General features: G+C 30.8%; 2 protein-coding genes and 1 long non-coding RNA gene across 7 annotated transcripts; 1 reads left to right on the top strand and 2 right to left on the bottom strand.

Annotated features, from left to right (window-relative positions):
- Positions 1-40: 40 nt before the first annotated feature.
- On the bottom strand, positions 41-20,418 carry Side-iii (sidestep III). Of its 2 annotated transcripts, none has more exons than XM_074248517.1 (14): positions 20,339-20,418; positions 5,392-6,512; positions 5,136-5,268; positions 4,730-4,821; positions 4,416-4,526; positions 4,041-4,244; positions 3,526-3,822; positions 3,114-3,244; positions 2,869-3,028; positions 2,413-2,709; positions 1,909-2,229; positions 1,352-1,639; positions 809-918; positions 41-717 (listed from the first exon to the last, which is right to left on the bottom strand). In XM_074248517.1, the coding sequence occupies exons 2-14, from the start codon at positions 5,492-5,494 to the stop codon at positions 604-606; spliced, it is 2,361 nt and encodes a 786-aa protein (XP_074104618.1). In that variant the 5' UTR covers positions 5,495-6,512; positions 20,339-20,418; the 3' UTR covers positions 41-603. The 2 variants fall into 2 exon arrangements, with proteins under 2 accessions (XP_074104618.1, XP_074104616.1); XM_074248515.1 differs by having other exon boundaries at positions 4,730-4,935.
- LOC141531058 (uncharacterized) lies at positions 6,409-8,499 on the top strand. Its single transcript, XR_012479850.1, has 2 exons — positions 6,409-6,544; positions 7,226-8,499. It is a non-coding gene; the product is annotated as an uncharacterized LOC141531058 (long non-coding RNA).
- On the bottom strand, positions 13,016-25,830 carry Fbxo11 (F-box protein 11). 4 transcript variants are annotated; one of them, XM_074248512.1, is made up of 9 exons: positions 25,595-25,830; positions 23,808-24,110; positions 22,708-23,541; positions 21,753-22,605; positions 21,406-21,626; positions 20,994-21,212; positions 20,720-20,927; positions 20,472-20,641; positions 13,016-15,376 (listed from the first exon to the last, which is right to left on the bottom strand). In XM_074248512.1, the coding sequence occupies exons 1-8, from the start codon at positions 25,689-25,691 to the stop codon at positions 20,512-20,514; spliced, it is 2,865 nt and encodes a 954-aa protein (XP_074104613.1). In that variant the 5' UTR covers positions 25,692-25,830; the 3' UTR covers positions 13,016-15,376; positions 20,472-20,511. The 4 variants fall into 4 exon arrangements, with proteins under 4 accessions (XP_074104613.1, XP_074104612.1, XP_074104614.1 ...); XM_074248511.1 differs by having other exon boundaries at positions 13,016-15,379; XM_074248513.1 differs by lacking the exon at positions 13,016-15,376 and having other exon boundaries at positions 20,401-20,641; positions 23,808-24,083.
- Between the last annotated feature and the right edge of the window lie 124 nt (positions 25,831-25,954).

Consider the following 25,954-nt stretch of genomic DNA (forward strand, 5'->3'; position numbering starts at 1 on the left):
GTAATATAAAGTTTTTTTACTCTTACGATTTTTTCTGATACAATATCTCAGTAAAACAAAAAAAGACTGAACTTGGGATTTTCAATTAAAATTTTACTGAAGACGTTTAAAAAATTCACGGCTTAGAATATATATTTTATACATATATTATATATTGTGTATTGAATTATTTTTTAATAGACAATGGTAAAAAATTATTACAATAAGTAAAATTTATTTATTTTAATTAAAAATTCCAAGTCTCGAGGATTTTAGTGTCAAAGTAATAATTGGAATAAATTATCATCAAGACTTGACACAAAATATATTAAAACTCGGAGTCATATACCGTACCTCGTGTGTACGGTAATTTTGAGTAATGTGACTAAATAATTATTTTAATTATATCATAACTTGAGATTTTTCAGTCGCATTGTCTCTATTTTTAACGACGGAGTTGATAAAAAGTCGTTGCGATGACTTTCAAGCACATCGATTGGTCTTTTATGTTTTTCGACTCTTGATTAACGTGTGCGTTGCGTTGTGAATGATTTTTTTCCACTCTCAGAAATTCTGATATGTTTTATTGGTAAAAAACGACGATGCAATTTATTTAAATAATCATTACACGCAACTTTCTGGACCGGGTATAGAATTAGCTATTATTATTTCCTTCATCATATTGCGATCCGCTTTGAAACTAATGGGCTCCCATGATTTCGTAGAAAATGGATTCAACTGAAATTTAATTTGATAATTGTTAAATAATTATTGCTTTAAAAATAAATAATCAATACCTGAAGAAATACTGAAATACTGAAATACTTACAGTACATTTATTTGTCTGAAGACCTTGCTTGTGAATGTCGTACGGAGCAAACAGTGTATCCGGCCTTACCGGTAAAAATAACTGTGGCTCTCGTTTAATTTTTTCTTGGTCTATAAGTAATTTTTAATATTCAATTATCCGTTTTCTTAATTATAACTTAACTACGTTAAGTCCAAGTTATAAATATGTAAATGGATGAATAGTTGATTAATATTGACGCGATTGCTTTTTAAAAATAATATCTCGTGAGTTATAAATTTTATATTAAAATTTATATGAGTTATCGATTAAACTTTTTCATGTTCTCTTTCTTCAGTGTAAAAAAAAAAAAATTGAATAAATTAAAAAATGAATAGAGCGCAGTCCAACAAACATAATATTTAAAAATGCACGTGTGCTCGAAAACTGTATAATAATTTTTGTACTTTTAGAAAAATTTTATAAAGACAAAGTTTTATTGTCTGTACTGTTGATTTTATGAATAATGATAATGATATGCATTTATAGGGATGCATGTATTATAGAATATAGATTATGGTGTACCTTGAGGAGACTGAATGATATCAGGTTGATTGAGCGCGTAGTCTCCCACTTGTTTTAAAGTATACTCTACAAAATACGTATGATCACCATGTGTGACATCAAGCATCGAGTTATTCCTTGAGTCTGGAGGACTTATGATGGGTTGTTTCATGTAAGGTTCTACGTGTACGGGCGATGTAGTACCACGTCTTCTGTAGAACATCAGCATCACCGACAAAACGGTTATACCGAGGGTCATAAGACAGCCAATGAGCAGCAATAAAAAAGGGATGAAACTGACTCCGGTATCTGTGTATGTTCAAAAAGAATATTTAAGTATTAAGTTACAAAAGCTTAAAAAAGTATTTAAAAAAAAAAAAAAAATATATATATATATATATATATATATATATATATATATATATATATATATATATATATATATATATATATATATAAAATGACTTTAATGAGAGTGTGAGAATAAAAAGATCAAGTAAAGTAAAGTAAAGTAAAGCAAAGTAAAGGGATTTCTAATCATTCTCATCAATCTAAATAGCCAAGTGATAAATTATTACCAGTTTGTTTTCCAGAATCTCTCAGTATAATATCTTCCAGAAGGGACACTTCGCTTCTTCCTTTGGCATTAATCGCGTATACCATCAGATAAAAATGATTGGCTGGCAGAAGATCAGCCACAGGGATACGAAATACTGGTGCCTCGGGACTGATACTCGAGATGTTTACCCTCAGTAAGTTTGTCTGGGCTTCATAAGCCTCGAGACGAAAATCTTGTCGTAAACCACCGTCGTATCCAGCCGCACATTCAACGTCCAGACTCTCAAGAGTTTGATTCAATAATGCCTTTAAAGTGCAATTATTAACTGGACTTGGTTTTACTGAAATTTAAAAAGAAAAAAAAAAAAATAAATAAAAATAATAATTAAAATTAAAATTTATAGAGTGAGGAAAAAAATACAAGAGAGTTTGGTTGGTGGATGGAGAAGACAAGTAGAATGAGAATGAGAATATATAAATGATCGATGGTATAGGAACAAAAGAGGCCAATAGGTCGCGCATACCTGCTGGAATTACTTGATAGACGCACGGTGTCTTTTGCTTTCCAATCGCATTCCTTCCCCAGCAGGTCAATGCACCGTAATCGCGCTCAGACATGGGCGTGTAGAGGAATTCACTGGCTGTGCCGTTGTTACCATCAAACTTGGCGGGTGCAAGCTCAAAATTCTCACCGCTATTGTTAAATTCCCATGTAAAGTCAACTTGATTTGGATCAGCGTCTACCTCGCACCTAATCTTTACAGATTCATCCATAGACGCTCCTATTATTGTTACGTCTTTGGTTTTGCAAACTGGAGCGACTGAAACAAATAATATTATTATTATTATTATTATTATTATTATTGTTAAAACTATTTTCTTTAAATTTTTTCTGCTATTGGTAAGAAAGATCTGGTGGCATATACTCACAAATGTCCAACAAAAACAATTTAAATAAAATAGGTGTAATTAATACTTACATTGAACTCGTAGAGGTACAACTGTACTAGTTGTTTCCCCCCTGCCATTACTCGCCAGGCAAGTGTAATTTCCACCGTTTTCTCGTTTTATTTTTTGCAGTACCAGATTCTGAGAACTCATGACAATCCCAGCGGTCGCATTTTGCATCAAAATTATTCCCTAGAGACAAATATTCATTTTATAATAATTATTTTAGTAATAAATAATGATTATAATAATAATAATAATAATAATAATAACTTACATTGTGTTTCCAAGTTATTCTATTATGCTCAGGATTGGCACGGACTTTACATTCAAAATAAACATCATCTTCTTCTTTGATATTTTGAGCATTAAGTGTATTGCCAATTTCCAGTTGGACTTTCGGTGGAACTAAAAAATTAAATTTATAATTCAACACTTTAATCAATAAATTTAATCTTATTTACCGGAGTTAAATTTTTATAAATTAAAGAAAAAAATAATATTTAACAACTATGATTCTTAAAAGTTGAATAATATAATATAAAATAAAATAAAAATAAATTGCAGAAGGATTAAAATTAGAATTTTTATACTCAATTTATATTCATAGAAAAAAAGAGCAAACGAATGGATAGAAGATAGGGGTCAAGGGGGCGCACACTCCATTAATTCAATGAAATTAAACTCACAGACGACATTCAAGTGGTAAGAATCTTCAAGAAAGGCATTGCTCAGTGCTAGATTGTCTCCTCGACATCTCAACTGTTTACGGTGATCTTCGGGTGTTGGATAAAATTCCAATGTACTGTAGACTACCGTTGAATTACTACGCTCTATAATGCTTCCGCTTTTAAATTCTTCATTACCCTCTAACCAATGGACTTTTGCCCTTGGATGAGATCCAGTTACTTCGCAGCTCAGGTTGTACAGCTCACCCGACACCAATTGCGAAGGCTTCGACACTATTGTCACGCTTTCGGGTTTTACTAAAAATAAAAACAATTAATCATTATTTCATCCGATTCTCAATAAAACAATAACTTATAATTGACACACACACACAATCTATAATTGCAACTAATTGGAGTTGATAAAAATAGCTGACGTTAAATTTACTAAAATAAACAATTTACTTAAGAACAATAATAATAAAGCATCAAACTGTCGGGAAAAAAGTTTTTGTAGTAATGAGTCAAGTTCTTACGATAGACGTCCAGTAAGACAGTCTTCTCTAATGGTGGAACGAGTTTAGTACTGGTGGCTCGACACTTGTACGTAGTATTAAGGTGTTCTCTCGTTAACTTGGGCACTATGAGCGTGCTGAAGATGACATTTTGCCCGTTGGTATCCACGTGTCCATCAGTCTCTTTTCCGTTAGCGAACCACGTGATAACTGGAGGTGGTTTTCCTGTCAAAAAGAAGAAATAAATAATGCTGCCTGAAGTTAGCCATCAGCTGTCAATTTTAAAAATTTTAATAACAAATCAATTACAATAAAATATTATTCTTTTTACAGGTGTTACATTGAATTGAAAATATATATCTTATAGGTTATAAATGTCATTGTACTCTGACTTACCCCCTCTAACTTCACAAGATAACTTAAACTCTTTGCCAACTTGATAAGGACCAACCACAGTGTCAATTTTCCTTCCAGAAGTGTCATACATCAAAAGTTCACGTGGTGGATCTACCAAGATTAATTGGAGATATAATTAATGATTGATACCAGTTGGGTAAACTAATAAAACTAATAATTAAGCGTTATATCTGCTGGTTTAAACTGATGCTAATATTGGTTAAACTTTAAGAAGAGATTATATACAAAAGAAGAAAAAAAGGTATATATAATACGATTTAATAAGTAGTAAAAAAGTACAATATTTTACTTACAAGTGACAGTGAGATTAACTTGAAAGTTTCGGGTAGGTGACTTTCGGAAATCGACACGACATCGATAAATACCCTCGTCAGAGAGTTGAATGCTATCGAGAATGAGGGCAGCGGGTTTAGATATTGTCACAAAGTTTGCACGAGGTCGTACATCCTCGTCCGACCAATTCAGTGCCCGGTGAAAAGACCTTCCACGGGCATCAATGCTATTATCATAATAAAAACAACAACAACAACAACAACAGTAATATAAATAACAATTTTATTATTATTATTATTATTATTATTATTATCATCATCGATAAAGTTTGTGGTTGTTTTATTTTATTATATAATAATGTTTTGTTTTAGGTTATAAAGTGAACAAGGGGAAGGAGAAGGGGCTTGATTAAAATGTCATTCTCACCTGTAGATTGGTTTGACCGCATTGTCGCGGAACCACAAGATCATGTAGACTCCGTCGCCTCTCGTGGACGGTTCGATGTCACAGGGTAATGAAGCACTTTTACCCAGTACTGCAGTGACTTCCGAAGTCGATACTAAATAATTGCATCATAAAAGTTATTAAAAAATTCCATTAACCATTACTATAAAATCTATAAAAAGTTAAGTGTTTATTATCATTTTGATGGTTGATACTAAAAAATAATAATAACACTTACTTGGATCGTCATCTTTGTCCCAGTTTTCGTCGGCGTTAACGCAAAAGAAGAGGACAACGAAGAAGTAAAGTCCCCTGAGGATTACTCTCTCACCAAATGCCATCCCAACGTGCTCAATCTTTTCTTTCCGCCTAGTCTAAGGCACCAACCGTATTACTAACAGTACCAGTATCAGTATCAGTACCAGCACCAGCACCAGCACCAGCACCAGCACCAGAAAATAAACTTGAGCTTGAGGTTCAGGTTAAACTTTATAAAAATAATTATACCAATGATAATAAAAAAATAAGAAGAAAAGTTAAGTAGAGACAGAAAGCAGAGGAGAATTCTTTCTCCTCTCTCAGAAGATGTGACAAGTACCGGCGAATAACGACTCCTGCCCGGATCGTTGTCGCCTCTTTATTGTCATTCCACAACTCTTGCGGGAAGGGAATTTAGATCCCTTGACCCACTACTAGACTTGGCCGAAATCGCGACTTACAATCTCCCTAGTTTTATTTTCCTGCTGCTGCTTCTTCTTCTTCTTCTTCTTCTTCTTCTTCTTCTTCTTCTTCTTCTTCTTCTTCTTCTTCTTCTTCTTCTTCTTCTGCTGGTATAATATAACACTCAAAGATAATAACTGATGACGATGCTGGCTGGCTGAATGATGATGATAATGATAAGAAATAGACGAATAAGCTGAATTTAATGTCCAGTAGCAGGGTCCCTCAAGTCAAACGTCTCGTGATTATTGAGATGTGATCTACAAGCAGTTGTTGGTAAGGATTTAGGTGGTGGATCCATTCCCTCATCTATCTGGATCATATCGCATCGGCTGGTCAGTATAGCAATAAAACGGCTGACCCTTCGTCGCTACTACTACCGCCACCCACCAGCAAATAAATTTTCCTAGCACACTTAAATAATCCCACACACGTGTGCTTCTCTAATCACTCTTGGTATTATTGTTATTGTCTGAAATACAGGTCTTGAAGCTCCACATTACGTTACACACTTGATAATCCTTTAGACGGTTTTGGAAGTTTCAATAAACCACAGTCCAGGAGTCGAAATAACGTTGTGTCAAGTTAAAAGACAGGTTGATTGGATAGAGTCGATTTGTACTGTCAGTGTAACGCAAACTGTAACGATAAATGAGTTGCTAAAAATTATGGTAAAATAATAATATATATATATATATTTTGTTTTTCTCTTCAACAGATCACTGGACACATGAGAGAGAGAGAGAGAGAGAGAGAGAGAGAGAGAGAGAGAGAGAGAGAGAGAGAGAGAGAGAGAGAGAGAGAGAGAGAGAGAGAGAGAGAGAGAGAGAGGAAAACGATGACGATGGGTACGACACTCAGCTATTGTCTTGCTACTCTATACTCAGTTCTGAGCTCTCAGCCACACAATAATACACATTACTCTGTTTCTTTTTTCTTTTTTTTTTCGTTTTCTATTTTTATTCCTTTCTCTCGTTCTCGTTTTTTTGTTATTTAGCAAATGAACTTCCGTTCTGCCGGCAAAATGCACTTGGAACTCACATTAACACATTGACAGTACGCTAACTGAATTCACACTTACTACTCTGACGATTCACAAGACTCCGAGAGTGCTTTTTGTCTTTGAATTACTACTACTATACTCTATATGTAGACCGTTCGAGTAGACAACCAGAGTAGACGTCTTCTCTGTAACGTGTCACTGGGATTTTCAACCCTTTATACCCCCAACTAGTCTCACCTGAACTTTTTACTGCACCAATCAACCAAACGACTTGCCGCTTTATTAATTACTATTTAATTTATAACTTTACCCCCGGTTTGATTATAACTAAATAATAAATATTTTTCAGGTAGAGGAATCCCGGCAGCGTCGATCCTGATCTACACCACTGACATAATAAAACGGAAAGAGAAACAAAAACCGAAATAGTAAAACAGTAACACCGAGTCTGATGAGTGTCAGTGGTAAAGCACGTTAACGTAACGTTAACATTAGTGTGGTGGTACCCGTTGGTTTAACGCTGGTTGTCGACGACGTCGTCGTTGTTGTATCTCCTCGGCCGTCGACGTGCCAAGTAAATGTGAGTATTGGTCTGTACTCTACACTCTGTATGTTGTGCGATGTGGGATAGTAGATAGGGACACCCCCGCGTACCAAACTCACGACGACGTCAACGTCGACGTCGAATAGTACGTCGACGCATCAAACTCCGTGTGATTTCGGGTCTTTTCGCTGGGCGATCGTTAGGTGAGCGCGCCTTCCCATAACAAACAGCGCATACTCGTCTACCTGTTTAGAGACATATCACACTAAAAGTAAAGAGAATCACCGGAGAAGCTCAAGAGAACCAGAAGAGAACAAGGTACATACCTTATTCCTTATTACCTCACCTCTGCTTCTCTCTACCAGAAATTTCTCCAGCGAACCCCCTAAATTACTTCCACCTGGTTCTGCCACCACCACCACCACCACTAACATCCTCCTTTTATTTCTTTTTCTTCTTCTTCACCTTCATCTTCATCTTTAGAAATTATCTTCTTTTTAAGCTGACTGAACTAGAGGTTCTTTTTCTCCAAGAGTGGAGATGTATTATACGCACACGTCAAAAAACCCCTCGCTCCTTTTCTGACTAAACGTGCTTTTATACAATATATGCTAAATATATGCATGTATGAATAGGTGCCATAACCGTTTGTAAGTGTAAAAGTATACGATGACACTCTGGGGGTTGTGGCCACGCGAGTGTTATCCTTACACTTATCATATTTTTACACTGGATTGTCATAGTCGTCTATCCCTCTTAAACATTATTTTATTATATTATATTATATTATGATAGTTAGTACACGGCGATAAGCCAACCCTTTACTAAATCCTATTATAACTAGTGTGTACTTTTTCTACATATACTTATACTTACTTATATACAATGTATTTTCATTGTTTATTTTTAAGATGATTTTTTTTGTAGCTGCTGCTCTCAGATATCCATTCATTAGACGTGCTCTGGCACTTGGGAAAACGAATTTTCGGGTTGAAACTACGTATGAACATTTAGACAAAAAAAAAAAAAAAAAAAAAAAAAAAAAAAAAAAAAAAAAAAAGCAACAACTAAAAAATAAATTAATCTCTCTCTGTCTTTATATTTCACTCCTGTCTGAATCGTATTTTATATAATAGTAAAAATGAAAACTCACTAACTCCGTATACAATAGTATGAAAACACCGTTTGAGGATTATTTACTTTTTTATTTTCATTCTATTAAAAAAAAAAAAAAATGTTAATTTTCTTCAGTAACTCCCAGGTGCTTCACCAGGGTTTTATTACTCTCCTCTATAATAAAAATCTTAAGTACAGGGATTTATTTATACAGCATACAGAAGATATAGTACATATTTAGCAATAATAATAATAATAATAATAATAATAATAATAATATAATGTAATAAAAAGATTTAAATTGATAAATTTTTCTCCAGTAGTAGCAACAATTAATGTGTGTATATTTAGAGAAAGAGTTGTAAAATCGAGTGAAGGCGATAATGGCCTTGCGTGGCATTTTCATTCGCTTTGTATTGTCCGCTCTTAATGACGCCTACGGGTTTTTAACAATGGGACACGGGGGGTGTTATCGGATTCTTTTTTTTCCATCATTCTCCACGGGAATTGAGAGACTGAATGCTTTTTAATTGTCCTTGTTTGATTCTAGAGATTCGTGTAAAATCCATTCTTTTTATTGATAAAATTAAAAAAGCTGAGAATGAACATTTTATTTCTATAAAATTAATAATAGCTTTTCCAGATTGTATATCAAAAATTTATTACATAATTCAATGGTTTATATCCAGATCAAATTTAATTTTAGTTAATGTACAGAAATCAATCAAAATTTTACAGACAATAGCTGTGGCTTTTGCAATAATAGGATTAAATTGAAAAAATTAATCGACTTTTATAGTAATAAAATAATTACATCCGTTTTTAAATGAAATCGTAATTTTCTGCGAAAAAAGAGAGAATTTAATAATTACTATTTTAATTTTTTTTTTTTTTTTTAAATAATGTAATTGATTAGAAGCAAAAAAATGTCTGCTTAAAATTTTTTTAATACTTGCATTTTTTATTAATTAAAAAAAAAAAAAAAAAAGTGTATCAAAAAACAGTTAAAAGTGAAATAAAAGTTTATTATTTTTTTGTTATTATTGAGTGAAGCCGACTCGGAACTTTTAAATTGCATCGTAGTCAATTTACATCATTTTATCTTATATAACAAACGGCTGTAACATCATATCAAAAGTGACGTACAGCCGATAGCTCTGCCAGCCTTGATGAATTTTTCTCCCGCATAGTTTTGCGGTGGCTTTTAAGCTAAATTTTTTTTTTTTTTTTTAATTATTATTATTATTTTCTTTCACGCTCCCTTTTTAGACACAGCCTTTCATTTCTTTTATTCTTTCTTCCTTGATATATATATATATATATATATATATATATATATATATATATATATATATATATATATATATATATATATTTTTTTTTTTGTATCCTTAGGGGATCGACGCGCGATTTGCAAAGAAAACTCTCGCGAGCGTCGGGGGAGAAATGAGAAGACAGAGTTTGAACGATTTAAAAAAAGTTTCCGATAAAACTGAAGCAAATCCTTGAGTGTCTCCGACAAGACTACTCATTTTGTAATATTTATATGAAAATTACGAGTCAGCGTGACTGATGTAAAAATAAAGACCGATTAACTTTGATAAGGCCAATAGAAATCTACTTTTTTACCGTCTAAAGAATTTTATCCGGCATTTTTCATTGGAAATTCTTCCCGAGGATTTAAATTTTTATCAAGAACAATAAAATTAAACGAGCTTTCAATAACTAAATTTTTAATATTAAATAAAGCCTTTGAGATTTTTTCACAATAGTACGCTCGGATATATTGAATATAAATTTATCGATTCGAAGTAAGACATATCCATGACATTAATTATTTTTTCCGACAGTTAAATATATAAATCGATAATATTATACTAGATTTAATTTAATTTGATGAAGATAAACAGTATCGTGACCCCTTTGTGTCATTTCCGGAAAATGTTAAATTGGGTTATATTTACGTCTAGTATTTTATTTGTATACACCTACATACAAATGTGTCAAGAATCGGAAACGAAATGAGTGTAATGTCAAACACATGTACAGACATTGGTATTATATCAACAGCCTTACAATTGTTTTAATTTTTTATCAGAGGTATATATCTTTGTATCAATAAAGTTTAACCGAGAAATTCTTTACCAGCAATTTACCAATTGTACTTAATAAATTCTTTCATGTTCTGGACTTTTACCAAGATAGTATAAATATACAACTGCTTTTGGGATAAATTTATATATAAAACTCGGATTATGTAGAATTGTTGTTGTTGTTGTTGTTGTTGTTGTTGTTGTTGTTGTAAGTATAGACTGACTCTCGCGACTTGGTGGAAACTTTGCAGATGCATCGCGACGATAATTTTATTGGAGTCACGATCGAGTTCCGTTGAGTGGGTTATAGACTACTACAACTAATTTTGTTTCTTCGTCAGACACACAAATATCACCACCCACATTCGTATGCACCATGTTCACCCTCTATTTGCGGCTGGCGGCTCATGTGTATAGAAGCTATCAGTATATAGAGCTTTCAACCTGCTAGATAGAAGAGTAGTAACAAGTTCCAAGTTCCGAGTTCCGAGTAGCAAGAAGTGAGAAGCTAAAAGCGAGAAACGAGAAACGAGAAACTAGAAGGATCAAGACCAAAGAGAAAGAGAGAGAGAAAGATAAAAAGGGGTGAAGTATAGAGGAAAAGTGGGTGGCCAAGGTTCCAAAGGCGAAAAGGGGCTAACGAATCGATAAACGTATAAAAGCGTATCGTACTTGACGATATTATTTGAATCTCTGTGTAATGGAATTACCCAGCTAGCTAGCTAGCCTCTTCTGCTACTTTTCCGCTTGGTTTTTTTTTTTTTTTTTTTTTTTTTCTTCCTTCAAGCTCCTTTTATATTTAGAAGGTATTGAAATAGAGTGCGGAGGTCTATAAACGTCGTTCTATTATTTTAATTTTAACTAAATTAAAAATGGCAAAATGTCGCTGTGAACAGTAAAATAATGCCGAGAATGTATTATATAGCGAAGAGATAGTATGTTGTATGTTGTATATTATAGGTATGTGTGATATGTGGTAGGGCACGTTTAGTTACACTCGTTACGTATTGTGCATGCTCAATCAGCATGTAGATGAGTTGAGAAAGGAGTCAATGTACATGGGGTCAGGCACAGGTACACTGAGGTACACTACAGAGTCTACAGAGTCTACTGAGTGTACTGAGTGTACAGAGTGCACAGTACACGGTAACGAGAGATAAATGTGCCGATTACCACGAACAAAGTCGAGAGCGTAGAGTGGTATCGATAAATTAGCGTGACCCATGATAGATCGATAGCCGGAACCCAGAAAGAACTCTCAAGTGTTGCAGTTACAAGTTTCACCTGAAAAAATAAAACGATAGGTAGATAGATAGATAGATATAAAACTAAACAAAATAGGAACAACAAAAATATATTAAAAATGAGGCGACATGTAGGTACTAATACTAACTAACCAGTTAGGTGATACACAATAGATCTATCTATGTATATAGTATGTATGTTTCCCGAGTAGAGTGCCAGAGTACGAGACTTTTGATGTGACTTACGATGATCGCGTTACCCTGCTTTACTTTTCGATGTCACTGTGCTTTATTTTCCTCAGACGTATATACCCTTTCTTCTTTTTCTTCTTTATATATTTTTTGTGGTCGAGCTTTTGTTATTTTTTGTCTGGTCGGTTGTTTGTATTAAGCAGATTAAAAATCGCTCAAGTGTCACGGTAAAATATTCAGTCTGAAGTAATACCATTTTATAATTTTAAATCCACCGGTTGGTTAGATATATTACATTATGTATATCTATAGCGTTTAACAATCTACCACTATTATTATTATTATTATTATTATTATTATTATTATTATATCATACGATGCTTTGTACTCAGAAGAGGATATATCAATAACTTATCTAATTTAATATCTAATGGCAGTAATGACTAATGAACATGAAATGCAATACGTAGTAGACACGAGTTACGAGTTTGGCTATGAATAAGTATAACATGACCTAGTATTTTTGTTTTTTGATAATTATATTTTTAAGTGACGTTTACAGCATACATATTATTTTGTGGCATTTTATAATAATAATATATACGGTTTTTCATTTTATTTCTTTTGATAATCGTTTAATTTCATTTTATTTAATTAAATTCAATTAATTTATTCATTAATAATAATGATTGAAATGAATGAAAAATAATAACATCTTATTTTTTCGTTCTTCTTTTACACTATTCTCATCAATGTATTTCTATTAGTTTTCACACGCTCTTTTTTCCGTTCATTTCATTTCATTTCTTTTTCTCCCTCCCTCTCATTCAATGCTATTACAAACACGTGTCACGTAAGATTATTAACAGATGAAGAATCTCTCTCATTAATTGCCCCACTTTTATTCTCGACTTTAGTTATTTTTCTTTTCTATTCTCTCTCTCTCTCTCTTTTTTTTTTTTTTTTCATCATCTTTTCTTTTACTAGATTTTCAGTACGAGTTAATGTGTATATAAGGGAAAAATACTACAATACAGTTCATACAATATACCTGAAAAAATTTTTAATCTCTCAATTATTTATTATTTTTTCTTCTTTCATGTTACCTTCGTTTTTTTTTTTTTTTTTTTTTTTTTTTTTTATTAATTTTTTATTTTTGTTTATCAAACTTTATTTGATCGTCATATACATTCAAATATGTATATTTATCAGCCAACATTGACATCGCCATAATCCTTTTTATTTATTATTACTATTATTATTGTTATTTTCAGTATATTAAAAGAATAAACAGAGCTCGAAATAAAATTAAGAGCAAACATACAGAAATTCGTTTATAAAACCAATCTCCAGGCAAATTATTAATTATTAAATTATTAAATTATTAAATTGTGTATTAATCTCACTACAGGTATATAGAAACACAACAATTCACCTTTTATTATATTGTCATTGATTTTACACTTTGTTATTTTTTTTGTAAAATCATGTTTTCCCTTTACTGGATTTATTTTTGTTATTATGTCATCATCTACATTGTTTACTGAAAAAGAAAAAAAAATTTCGACACAATTCTCGTATAGTACCCTCTTACCTAAGAATTCACCTCTTGAGCATTCTATTGATCGTCTTCACTTTCTCTCCCCTTTGGGTTTTTCTTCTTTTCATAATTTTCCTTTTAATTTTTTTATTTTTTTGTTCTACCAGTCATCACATCTCGTTCATCTGTTTCTCTTTGTCAATTCAACACTCGCACTCCGAGCAGCTCATTTATTTCTAATCTATAATGGCACTAATTTAACATTTTACTCTTGCTTTTTTATATCTTCATTAAATCATTAAATTTGTGTACTATTTTACCCCCATGATGATGATGATGATTATTATTATTATTATTATTATTATTATTATTATTATTATTATTATTTTTGTTTTAGATTTGCTTGAGATAAAAGTTTTAATAAATAAAGTATTAAATAAAATTTCCTTAAAGTAATTAACAGTCAGTGCGTTTAAAAGTCATGTATGGTACATATATTTTATTACAAGGTAATACAGGCAAATTTTCAGTATTATCATTGTTATTAAACTGCTTAATAGTTATTTATTAAAATTAATTTGACATGCGTCGACTTTTGCACACGATCGCACCAAGATTGAACATTATATGCTTTTAATCATTTAATTATTATTACACTACTACAACTATTCATATCATTATCGTTATTATTATTATTATTATTATTATTATTATTATTATTATTATTATTATTATTTTGCTGTTGGAGTTAGCAATAGGCAGTGTTGAGTTTTTTTTTTTTTTTTTTTTTTAATATTTTTATGCTGACACTTCGGAAGACTTTAGATTAGATTTTTAACGGATCTCCGATGCGATCTAAATTATGTGGAAGAGTCAAGAGTCAATTTATTTATTTATTTATTTTTTTTTTTTTTACTTTATCTACTTCTTACTGTTTCTATTCAATTAAAAATGTTGCCTGAATCGCCTTTAAGACACTATCTTAATTGATAAAAATTTTTTTGTACAAGTCAACAAAACGACTTTATTATTAAATGGTTAAATGTACTACAAAGCTGATTATTATTATTATTATTATTTATTTATTTAAATATCTTAATATAGGCCTGCCTGAACTGTGCTATTTAAAAATTAATCATTTTGTCCCTAGGTTTTATTTCTTCAGTTGAATTATTTATTAACAGAAGAAACGTTTTATCGTCTTCTTTAACACCAAATTTGTTTTTGTTGCTTTTAAATTTTAAATTCTAATATTAAATTTATAAAAGTAAGATAAGTAAAAAAATGTTTTCGAAATATTTAAGAATTATTTATTAAACGAAAAACAACAGATAATAGAAATATTTTGTATCTATAGAACAGTTAATATTTAAACAAATGAATAATTAAAACTTTACTCGATAAATCAATGTGAGATTTTTCAGTGGATTAACACATTTTGCGTTTTATTATCAGCATTCAAGTAACCTTTTTTGATTCTTTAATATTATTAATTCATCGTTTGAATTTCATTAAACTGTTCACGCACACCGCGCTGATAAAAGCTCCCGTGGATTATTGAGTAGTGCACGTGCCGGCACTCACCAATCTTTCGTTAAATTTTTATTAAATATTTATTCATTTAGTTATACTTTTATTTACGGCTCTAACTCTTAATAATTATTTATTTATATATCATCACTATAGACAGTAACATCTCAATGAGTCACTATTCTAAATTTTGAATAGCCTTTTAATTATTGCTGGATTGGATTCCTCGATCCACTGTACACTGCTATAAATAACACATATGAAAATTAATTTACCAGATATTTAATCATTTTTTAACAAATAAATTAAAAAAAAAAAATTAAAAATTGTCAAGTGTCTGTTAACTTAAAGTCATACAACACCTTCACTATTCTTCTAATTGTTTAAATAAAAATAAAATATAAATGTTATACAAATTATTTAAAGGATAAAAAAATAAAAATATTAATTGATATAGAATTTTTTTGTATTTTTCAATAATAATAATAATAATAATTAATAATAATCGATACGTTATTTATATGTACTTAAAGTAATGGTTATTTATTTATATATAGATCTCGCATATGTGATTACTATTATATTTATATTTATTATATATAATATAATAGTTAAAATGTCGTGAAGAAATAGTGTCTACAGATTAATTATGTACAGAATAAAAGTGAACATGAAATTTTATTTTCTGCCTTGTCATTTTCTTTCACTTCCTATTGTTCTTTCATTCGTTATTATTTATTCAACCATTTTTTATTTACTCGTGGACGCGTGTATAAATATGATGCACAATCTTTTGCTGTATTTCATATCGTTTATTCATTCAATTAAACAAACAAAAATTATTCGATAAAATAATAATAATAATAATAATAATAATAATAGTAAAATTAGAGTACGAATACACAAAAAAACTATGGCAACTATACGTTAATAATGGCAAGTATGAAGTGACGTAAAAAAAAAAAAAAAAAAATTACAAATGACATATGACATAGTCGTAAATTCAATATATAATTGTATTTTAATTTTCCTAAGTTTTTTTTTTTCTTAAATAACGTCATTTACAGTAGGTACGATTTATATTATAGAAAATATAAGATAAACATTATCTAATTAGTATAATGTAGATGATAATGATGATGATGGGAGATGAGACGTACGACGCGTCAAACAAAGGGCAGTTTAAAAGCAATTATTAATTTATAATTCGGTTAGTTTGTTTTTGTTATTATTATTAATTTTGTTAAATATTTTTTTTTTTTTTTTTCCCGGAGAATACTATTTAATAATTACAGTCTTAATTGTTTCTTTAGACTTAATACATTTGCAATAATATTTAATTATTAAAAAATATTATCGTTTTTATTTATTTTAGTTTTACAGCAGTTAATCGATTATTTTTTATAACTTTATTTTTATCAATTAACAGGTTGGTTAGTTCAGAGGCTTTTTGTTTGCTGTTGACCTCGTATAAAGCCAATAGTTTTCATGAGGTACATAAAAAAAAAAAAAAAAAAAAAAAAAAAAGGAAAAAACTTAAAAAAATATTTAAATAAAATGGACAATTTAAACCGAACAGACTCACGTTAATTAAAATTAATCTATTGAAAAAAATCTAATAATTTTAAAATACATACAACAGTGCTAAGGTCATGCTACAGCCGTATTATATATCCATACATACCCACTCAAGTATTATTCATAGAAGTCCATTTTTTTTAATTTCATTTTACTTTACATTTTCCCTTTTTTTTTTTTTTTTTTTTTTTTCTTTGTTATTAATATTCAGATTAATTAAAGTTTATAATCATACGAGTCTCATGTCTAGATTAATGGCATTTTAATGACCAAAAAAATGAAATAAATAAATAAAAGAAAATAATAAAATGCAAATGGTTTGATGGGAATGTATATTAGTAGATCATGATGTAGGAAGATCAAAAAATGTAAATGTTATTCTGATTTTATTAATGAACTCTGTGATACTTTTAAAAATGGCTGTAGCATGATAATAAACACTCTTAAAAATGACACTGAAGTTGACAAACATTAGGATTTTTTTTTATAATTTTACAGCAATTAAATTATTAATTAAACATGCAAAAATTAATAAAAAAATGTTAGTAAAAATTTTTTAAATCATTTTTTTATTGTAATTTATTTGTTATAAAAATAAAAAAAAAAAAAATTGACAGTTGTCAGCCTACTTCAGTATCATTCTTCAAAACGCAATAATGTTAAAATCACGGCAAAAAGAGTATGCAATAATTATAATAAGAGCAATACAACTGCAGCGTTGGTATTTAAGTTGTAAAATAAATATAAATAAAAAATCGAAGGAAATGCCGCAGATCACCGAGTTTTTTTTTTTTTTTTTTTGTCAGACTGAGCAAAATATACCTGTGATTTCATACAGAGTATATAACATTTAACCGCGTCATACATTTGTGTCGGTATAAATGTGAGAACGAGAACGTTAATAATGGTATTATATATTTATATGTATATACAGTAGTAAGGGTACGAGTATATACGCATGAGCCGTTACAATTGGTGAAGAAATGACAAAATATGATGGTAGTATTGAATTGCGTGATAATAACAAATTAATAACAGTCATTTCGTGCGATGACACACTTATCACATTTTATACAATTTTTTTTTAAGCCGTGACTGGTCTAAAAAAAAATTAAAAAAAAAACATAACTACCCGATCGATTTGTTGCATTGGAACAACATTTTAATATTAATAATAATAATAATAATAATAATAATATAATAAAACACGAATAAAAACAAGCCAACCACACGGAATAACTTGAGTCCATTTAAAAATCACCTACAGTTACGTGAATCAGATTGATGTCGGATTAATAATTTTAAATTAACATTTCTTTTTTTCATCTTATAACATGTCTGTCTCTTGAGAGTATTCACACTAAAAAATCATCAGAGTCACGTAATAATAATTTTAAACAAACATAATATTAATAATAAAAAAATAAATATAATAATAATAATAATAATAATTTGTTACTAACTAGTTTTACAACAAACATATCAAAATCTTAGTGATAACCATCAGTGAAATTTTAAAAAGTTTGTTATTGTTATGCCTGAGGCTTTTAAAAATAATAATATATAAATTAAATTTATCATACCTAAGTAATAATTTTAAAAATATTAATAATAGAATTACACTGGGTGTAAAGTCGAAATTATTTTAAAAAGTTATTCAACGCGAACGAGAATCGAGATGTAGCTTAATTGACAGAAGCAAAAAAGTATACTACCCGAGGATAGTTCTCGTATTCACTAAATTTTTTTATTCCACCCTGTCATTTGTTCTTGCGGTGGATAAAAATAACTTTTACAAAATACAATTAATAGGAAAAGCAAAAATTCAAAAGCCACACAGTGTCATCTCGCTCGCGTCATTATTATTATTATTATTATTTATTTTTTAATAACTGATATACAGTAGCATGCCGTGTATAAATGTACGAAGAGTATGTTTTTTTTTTTTTTTTTTTTTTTCCTTTCGTTATTCTTATCAAAAACTTATTCTTAATTTATTTATTTATTTATTTTTTTTTTTATTTTATTTTATTATGCACTTTGCCCCTAGGCATTTTAGGACCATCACATTCTTTTGAATTTTCGTTATATTAAGAAAATTAGATCCAATTTGCTATCAATGTATTTAGTATTTATTTTGCTCAATTTTTGACTTAGTTTAGCTTATATTCATTTTTTTTTTTTCTGCTGCGTGACTTTTTTAAACGTACGATTGTACATCATCCGCAGATTTTTTTTTTCACACGCGTTGACATTTTTATCATTTATTTTGATTACTCTGAATGTATAAACCGCATTACAGTAAACACATCAAACACATCTGCGACTAACTTATAATATTAAAAAATTTATTTACGATTTAATATCAATCGCAGCTTATAAAATAATTTTTTTTTTTTTTTTTTTTTTTTTTTTTATCGAAAGTAAATAAAAAAATATTAATAAAAAAAAACTTTCGATATAAATGACTTATTTTATTGAATTTAAAAAATAGTTCCAATTATTTTGAAAAAGTTAATATATAATCACAAATTATGTATTAAATACATTTTTAATTTTAAATACGAACGACTATTTAAAATTGACTTTTTTATTAATCACTCATTCATTCCTTTAAATATCCACGAGTGTGAGCGTAATCTCGCTCGTCCAATCTCATTTATCATTATCAATTACTGGGAACAACTTTCGTTAAAAGAGTTTATGTACTAAACACTCCCCGATTTAATCAATTGATTAGTTATTTTTTTATTTTTTCTTTAAATCTTTTACCCAATTTACAATTGTGGCAGTGTATTTATGCATAATATTGGCTCAATACGATGTTTTTGTTAGCTCATCAAATACTATATTGATGATTAATTAATTAATCATTTAATTTAACAAAACAATGAACAAAAAAATTATAAAAACAATAAAACGACCGCGAAAGATTGCAAGTTGATAGTATTATTATTATTATTATTATTATTATTATTTTTATTATTTTTAATTCAATTAGTTTAGGTATTCTCACAGACACTGACGCAATCGCATGAGCACGTAAGAACGATTGGACATATATAAAACAAATCGACACAACTACGGGATCGATCCCCTATATTAATTTATCATTAACATTCTCGGTGTATTTCTCTCTCGCTATTCAAAATAAATCGCAGACACGCATTAACTTAATTGGGATAGTGCCAAAAATTTTAATGAGAGAGATTCAATATTATACAATTGATGTTAAGTGAGAAATAAAATAGCACTATGATTGATATTTTGTTTTGTTGATTAGATTTTTGCCTAGTTTGTAAACTTTTTTTTTTTTTTTTTTTCTTCATTTTCCATAATTTATTTTATGAAATATGGGACAAATGACATAATAATTATTAATAACTACTACCTTCACGTTATAATAATAATATTAATGATATATATAATAACAATGATGATGAAAAAATACTTATAATGACGATAACGACGAAAAAAATAGATGATCGAGATGAATTAAAATGAAAAATATCTTAGTGATACGCATTAATTATTATAATTATTATCATATAATTATTAGAATAATTAATATATCATAAAATAATAAAAAAAGTTACGCTTAATAAAAAATTCAGTTACTGATTACCGTGATGTTGTTTGCAATCACGTTTTAGACGCACAATTCCGTGATGATTTGATTGTTTATCCTTTTTGTTTCCTTTTTTTTTTTTTTTTTTTTTTTTTTTTTTGTTATACTTTTACTTGTAATTATTTATTACCGTAATTATTATTCTTTAATATTATTTATTAAGTTAATTCCTAGTTGACCATAAGTGTATGCGACTCCATAGGCGCAGCACTATCGTACAATGTGTCAGTATCTTGTGTTGGTTCACCCTGAAGCTGGCATTGATTAGTTAACGTTCCAGCACCACAGTCACAAAAGAATCTAAAAATGATTTTAAAATATATATTATATTTATAAATACAAGAGTATAATAATTAAAAATATAATTAGTGATGTTACCTATCGTGTCTTATAAACTCGACATCGTGGCCGGCATGACAAGTTTTTATGCAGTTGACACAAATAGCATTTCTATCAGTTGTGTTGCACGTTTGACAGCGATAGAAGTCGTGCATCGGAAACGACGTGTATGATGATATTTTATACAAGCATTGACCGTTTTCAACCGCCTTTTCCACAGCGTCTTGATTACTGAATATTTTATTACCTATAATGTTATAAAATAAAATTAAATTTAAATAACTCAATAAACTTTTATAAAATTATAAATTACCTCTTGAAGTTGGTTGAACTCCACTTGCTAAACATAATCCTCCAAATCGATTATTAAAAATTTGATTAAACTCTAAAGTTGCAGTTGCATTATTAGTTATTTCTACACCGGCAGCAAGTCCATCGAATATACGGTTTCTCCTCAATACTGGGTACGATTGCGTTGATATAAGTACTCCGGCTTGAGCATTATGAAAAATATCGTTTTCCTCCAGAATTCCTGATAGAATAATGAAGAAGAAAAAAAAAAAAAAAAAAATCATTATTACACATCTATAAAGATAGATAGGTAGTAAAAAAGAAAAAGAAAAAAAAAAAAAAAAATCACAACTAATTAAAAAAGCAATTAAAAGTGCAATCGATGATATGAGATGAAGAGAAGAATAAATAAATTTAAAATTCGAGTGACATACCTTTACCGCCGTTGAATATACATATCCCACCATCCCGTCCATCGAATATTTTGTTCCTCTTGAGGGTTGGATTACTGTCTGTCTTTATCCAAACGCCAGCCATAGCGTTATCGAATATTTCGTTCTGCTCGAGTAACCCCAGACCACTGTTGTACACGAGGACACCGCCATTTTGGCCACCCCATATCTTGTTTCCTCGAATAACGGGATTACTTCCAGTCCTGTTAATCGAAATCGTACGAATGTATATCGTTTAAATAAAAATTATTACTACCAGTTAGTATTTTAATGTAAGATATTTAATAATTAAACAAGAAAAGTATTATTATAAGGATTGAATAAATTACCTTATTTGTACTCCTGAGTACAGGTGATTAAAGATATCATTGTCTTCAAGTTTCCCATGTCCATTATCATAAAAATAAACCCCAACTTGTTTGCCGCTGTGAATTCGATTTCTCCTCAATATCGGCGTCGATCCAGTAGTGATCCATACACCAGCCAAAGTATTTGCATAAACTTCATTTTCTTCGATAAGTCCTTGCCCTTTTTCATGAACATAAATACCACCGTGTTGACCGTGGTGAATTTTATTGTGTCTGACAATTGGATCTGAATTGGTTCGTATTTGAATACCAGCAAGAGCATTCCCGTAAATATTATTATGCTCAATCAAACCTCTACCCTCACCAAATATGTAAACACCACCTTGATGACCGTTGTAAATTTCATTACGACGTATAGTTGGATTCGAATTAGAAGTTATCCAAACACCAGCAAAATTATTCGAATGAATTTTGTTGTCAATAAATTGGCCAAGACCATTCTCGTGAACATAAATACCCCCTGTTTGACCATGATGAATTTCACATTGGGTAACTGTGGGATTTGCGCCTGCCTTAACTTCAAAACCGGCAATACGATTGTTGTGAATGTCATTACCCTCAAAGTAACCAAGTCCATTATCAAATGTGAATATACCAACATCACGACCGTGATGTATGTGATTTCGTCGCATTATTGGATTTGCGTAATTTTTTACCCAAATACCGGCAAGAGCATTCCGAGATATTTCATTATCTTCGTAGGTACCTTGTGCGTGGTCAGTAACATAAAGCCCGACATTTTCGCAGTCTGAAATGTCGCAATTTTTAACTATTGGATTTGCACCGCCACCGGATACACAGACAGCTGCACCTACTGCTCAATAGATAAAATAAAATAAAATAAAATGAAATAAAATTATTTATTATAATTTTTTTTTTTCTAAATTACTTAGTACTATACTAAGTATTTACTTACCGGCACTGGAACTTCGAATTATACAGTGATCTATCGTAGGACTGCAATTTTCTCCTATTTCAAGACAATAATGTTTGTGGTGTGGCACTGTACTGGTTACATCCGGTGTGAATTTTAATGTAAGATGTCCAGCGTATGCACGTTTAGCTCCCTCAACAAACATCATCGTGGATTCACTTTCACGTTCGAGAATTACCGACTCAGCAACATTCCCAGGAGCAGCTCCAATAAGCGCAACGTCACTGTCAATAACGAGAAACTCGCCACGATATGTACCAGCGTGTAAGAAAATAATATGTTGAGGCGCATCGTCTGGATTTAGTGGATTGTTGTTACCGCAACAATTATTTTGACTATTTGACGTTGAAGATGAGGCATTACTGTTTTGACTGGAAGTGCTAATATTGCCTCCGCTTGCAGTATTATTTCCATTATTACTTCTGTACTCATCAACGTAATCAAGAGCTCCTTGTACAGTGTTGAAGTATGGCAAATTTCTACCTTTAAATTTAAGATCTTGAAAACCAAGTCTTACGTGAACTCCTCGGTACAGCTGTCGAAAACTTTCCTTCCAGGGGTTTGGATAATCAGAGTCATCCGGCGATACAAATTCAAATTTACAGGGTGCTGGATTAAATAGAGGCAAGTCATATTGATATACTTGCTGATAGAGTGATTTCCAAAGTTCAGTATCATTGGCGATTGCTTGAAAACGTTTGCAAACTTGTGACATACGGCATAGGTCTATTTCCAGGAAGAAATTGAATATCGTCAGCAACACCTCGTCTGGTAGTTCATACAGGAGATAGTGTGCCGCTGTGTTCGTGTTGGTACCTATGATTCATACATACATACATGCATACATACAGAGATATATATATATTGATTTATTTATGTTTTTATTTTATTTATTATTATTATTATCAACTATGACAATTATTAGGTAATTAATGTTGACTAAAGATAGTAATAACAACAATGATAATGATAATAATAGTAAATACCATAAATACTTTTATTTAAGTATTTACTTATCATATAATTGATGACAATAATAATTACGATAAAAATTAAAATAAATTATAAATAGGTAAGCTTACCATCGGTTGACAATGAGCACGTTCGTCTGGGTCGTTTTCTCGCTGGAAGAGAAAAGGAACCAAGTGCAGCAACGATGCTACTCCCACCTTGAGGAGGTAATGCCGAACTGGAACCTGGTGCTGGATCTGGATGTGGTGGACTTTTCCGTCTTAGGTCATACGGCGATGAGTGTGAATGGTTTGGCGAGGGTGAGGGGGCTGCTACCCCTGAAACACTTGGTGACGATCCACGAGCTCCACCGGCTCCTCCACCGCTCAATGGCATTGGGTTCGACGCTGGACAAAGAAGATCACATGGTTCAACTGAAAATTAATTATTGTCATTTTATTTTTACTCCAGGTTTTTTTACCCTTTGATATATATATATATATATTTTTCATTTTTTTTTCTTTTTCAACTCTGATGGATCAAGCAAAAGTGGATAGAACATAATTCAATTCTTGGTCTATATTGAAAAATTATCAACTGATAACTCTCGTCGACTATGTCAAAGAGCAACTGATCACAATTTAAAAAATAATTATTGACATTTTTTTTTTTTAATAATAATAATAATTTTATTGTAATGTTTAAAAATAAATGACATATAATAATGTTATGCTAATTCATTGATGCATCATTAAAAAATATTGAATGACAATTTAAAGAACCAGTTGTTGTTTTAATTCATTTATCAATAAAGAAATTGCACTGTTCTCACGTAATCTCACGTTATTATCAATGTAGACTTGATCCAATTATCATCAATTAAATGATCATCATGACGGTCATATTAATTTTACATTAATAAAATTTATAGATTGTTATATACATCAACAATTTATTTATATACCGACATACACACAAATTCCATAACGAGTGATTCGACAAAAAAATACCGTACAGTATACTACTGGCATCAGAGTACCTCGATATTTCGGAGCCAACCAGTATTTACTACCTTAAAATAAACGATACATAGCATAAAAAGAAAAAGAATAAGGAAAAGAAGAAATAAAAATTGCCAGTTAAATCAATAGATAAAATTTAGAATGAGAATGATCAAAAGAGAGACGTGAGAATGTGAATTATTAAAAAATAAGGCCTAATGCGTCGAAAAATGAAAGAGGAAACGGGCATGGCAATCATCAGGGCGTTTTTAGGCCACACACTTTTGAGCATACGCGTATATGCGATCGGCTGGACAAGTTAAGAGAAAAGCAGCAGCAGCAGCAGCAGCAGCAGCAGCAGCAGCAGCAGCAGCCAGCAGACGTTGGTCGGATAAGAAGGTTTACCGCTGGCTGTACTGGCTGCTGACGGTTTATACGTCCTAAGAAGGGTCGTGGGTCAATGGACAAAGGACGGGTAAAGGGGGTGAAGGACGAGGGTGTGTGGGAGAGAGAAAATAAATCGCGGCTTGACATTTGGTATGTCAAAACTTTTAGACTGATTTTTAAACAATTTGCTGGATAGTTTTTCAATCAATTCAAGACAAATAGTTTTTTTAACTTTAGTAATAATTAAGTAATAGGATAAAATTATCTAAAGTATCGCAATAATGACGACAGGTGCGCAATATGCGAGATGTATTAATATATAATATTGGTTGGTTGGTTGGTTGGTTGGTGTTGTATAAATTCTGTGGGAACGAAACGGAACAACGGAGCAACGGATCAACGGAGCAGTACAGAAAGAATACACCAACAGTTGACTCGACACGAATAGGATTTAGTATATATCTTTACTGGTGTCGTCTCACTCTTTCAGAAGCAACTCACTCAGAGAATTGTATTCTCTTCTCTCTTACCCGATGATGTTCTTGATGGCAGAGGAATCCTGTTGGCAGTCCTCCTTCTGGAACGTCTAACGTAATTACGAGAGGAACTGAACGGTGCACTCGGCATCTTCTCCGTCGGTTTAAGTTCCCAAAATAAATAAACGATCCTCAACACACACTCGGTTATTAACAACAAATTAAAACATTAAACAATGGCGACACTTCCACCGAACACAGCGGCCATCTTCTCATTGACGGTGTTCACTGTTCACTGTTCTGCCGGACTGGACAACTCATGCGCAAGCGTAACTGCCTTTTCTCCTTGTTCTTTAACCACTACCAACCGATTTCTGTCCTTGTTATCTACCACTCTACTCTCTACTGTCACTG

The sequence above is a fragment of the Cotesia typhae genome, unplaced genomic scaffold, assembly GCF_013202065.1.
Source record: "Cotesia typhae breed Kobodo isofemale line unplaced genomic scaffold, CoteBio_Ctyphae contig_5, whole genome shotgun sequence".
NCBI classification, from domain to species: Eukaryota; Metazoa; Arthropoda; class Insecta; order Hymenoptera; family Braconidae; genus Cotesia; species Cotesia typhae.

Bases quoted from the DNA above. Each gene is read 5' to 3' on its own strand.
- Side-iii (XM_074248515.1), bottom strand. From the start codon at position 5,494: ATGGCATTTGGTGAGAGAGTAATCCTCAGGGGACTTTACTTCTTCGTT. The intron at 5,269-5,391 runs GTAAGTGTTATT...GCAATTATTTAG, and splicing joins GGACAAAGATGACGATCCAA to TATCGACTTCGGAAGTCACT. The intron at 3,245-3,525 runs GTGAGTTTAATT...TTAATTTTTTAG, and splicing joins TTACCACTTGAATGTCGTCT to TTCCACCGAAAGTCCAACTG.
- Fbxo11 (XM_074248512.1), bottom strand. From the start codon at position 25,691: ATGCCGAGTGCACCGTTCAGTTCCTCTCGTAATTACGTTAGACGTTCC. The intron at 22,606-22,707 runs GTAAGTAAATAC...TCTATTGAGCAG, and splicing joins AATTCGAAGTTCCAGTGCCG to TAGGTGCAGCTGTCTGTGTA. The intron at 20,642-20,719 runs GTAACATCACTA...AATCATTTTTAG, and splicing joins GAGTTTATAAGACACGATAG to ATTCTTTTGTGACTGTGGTG.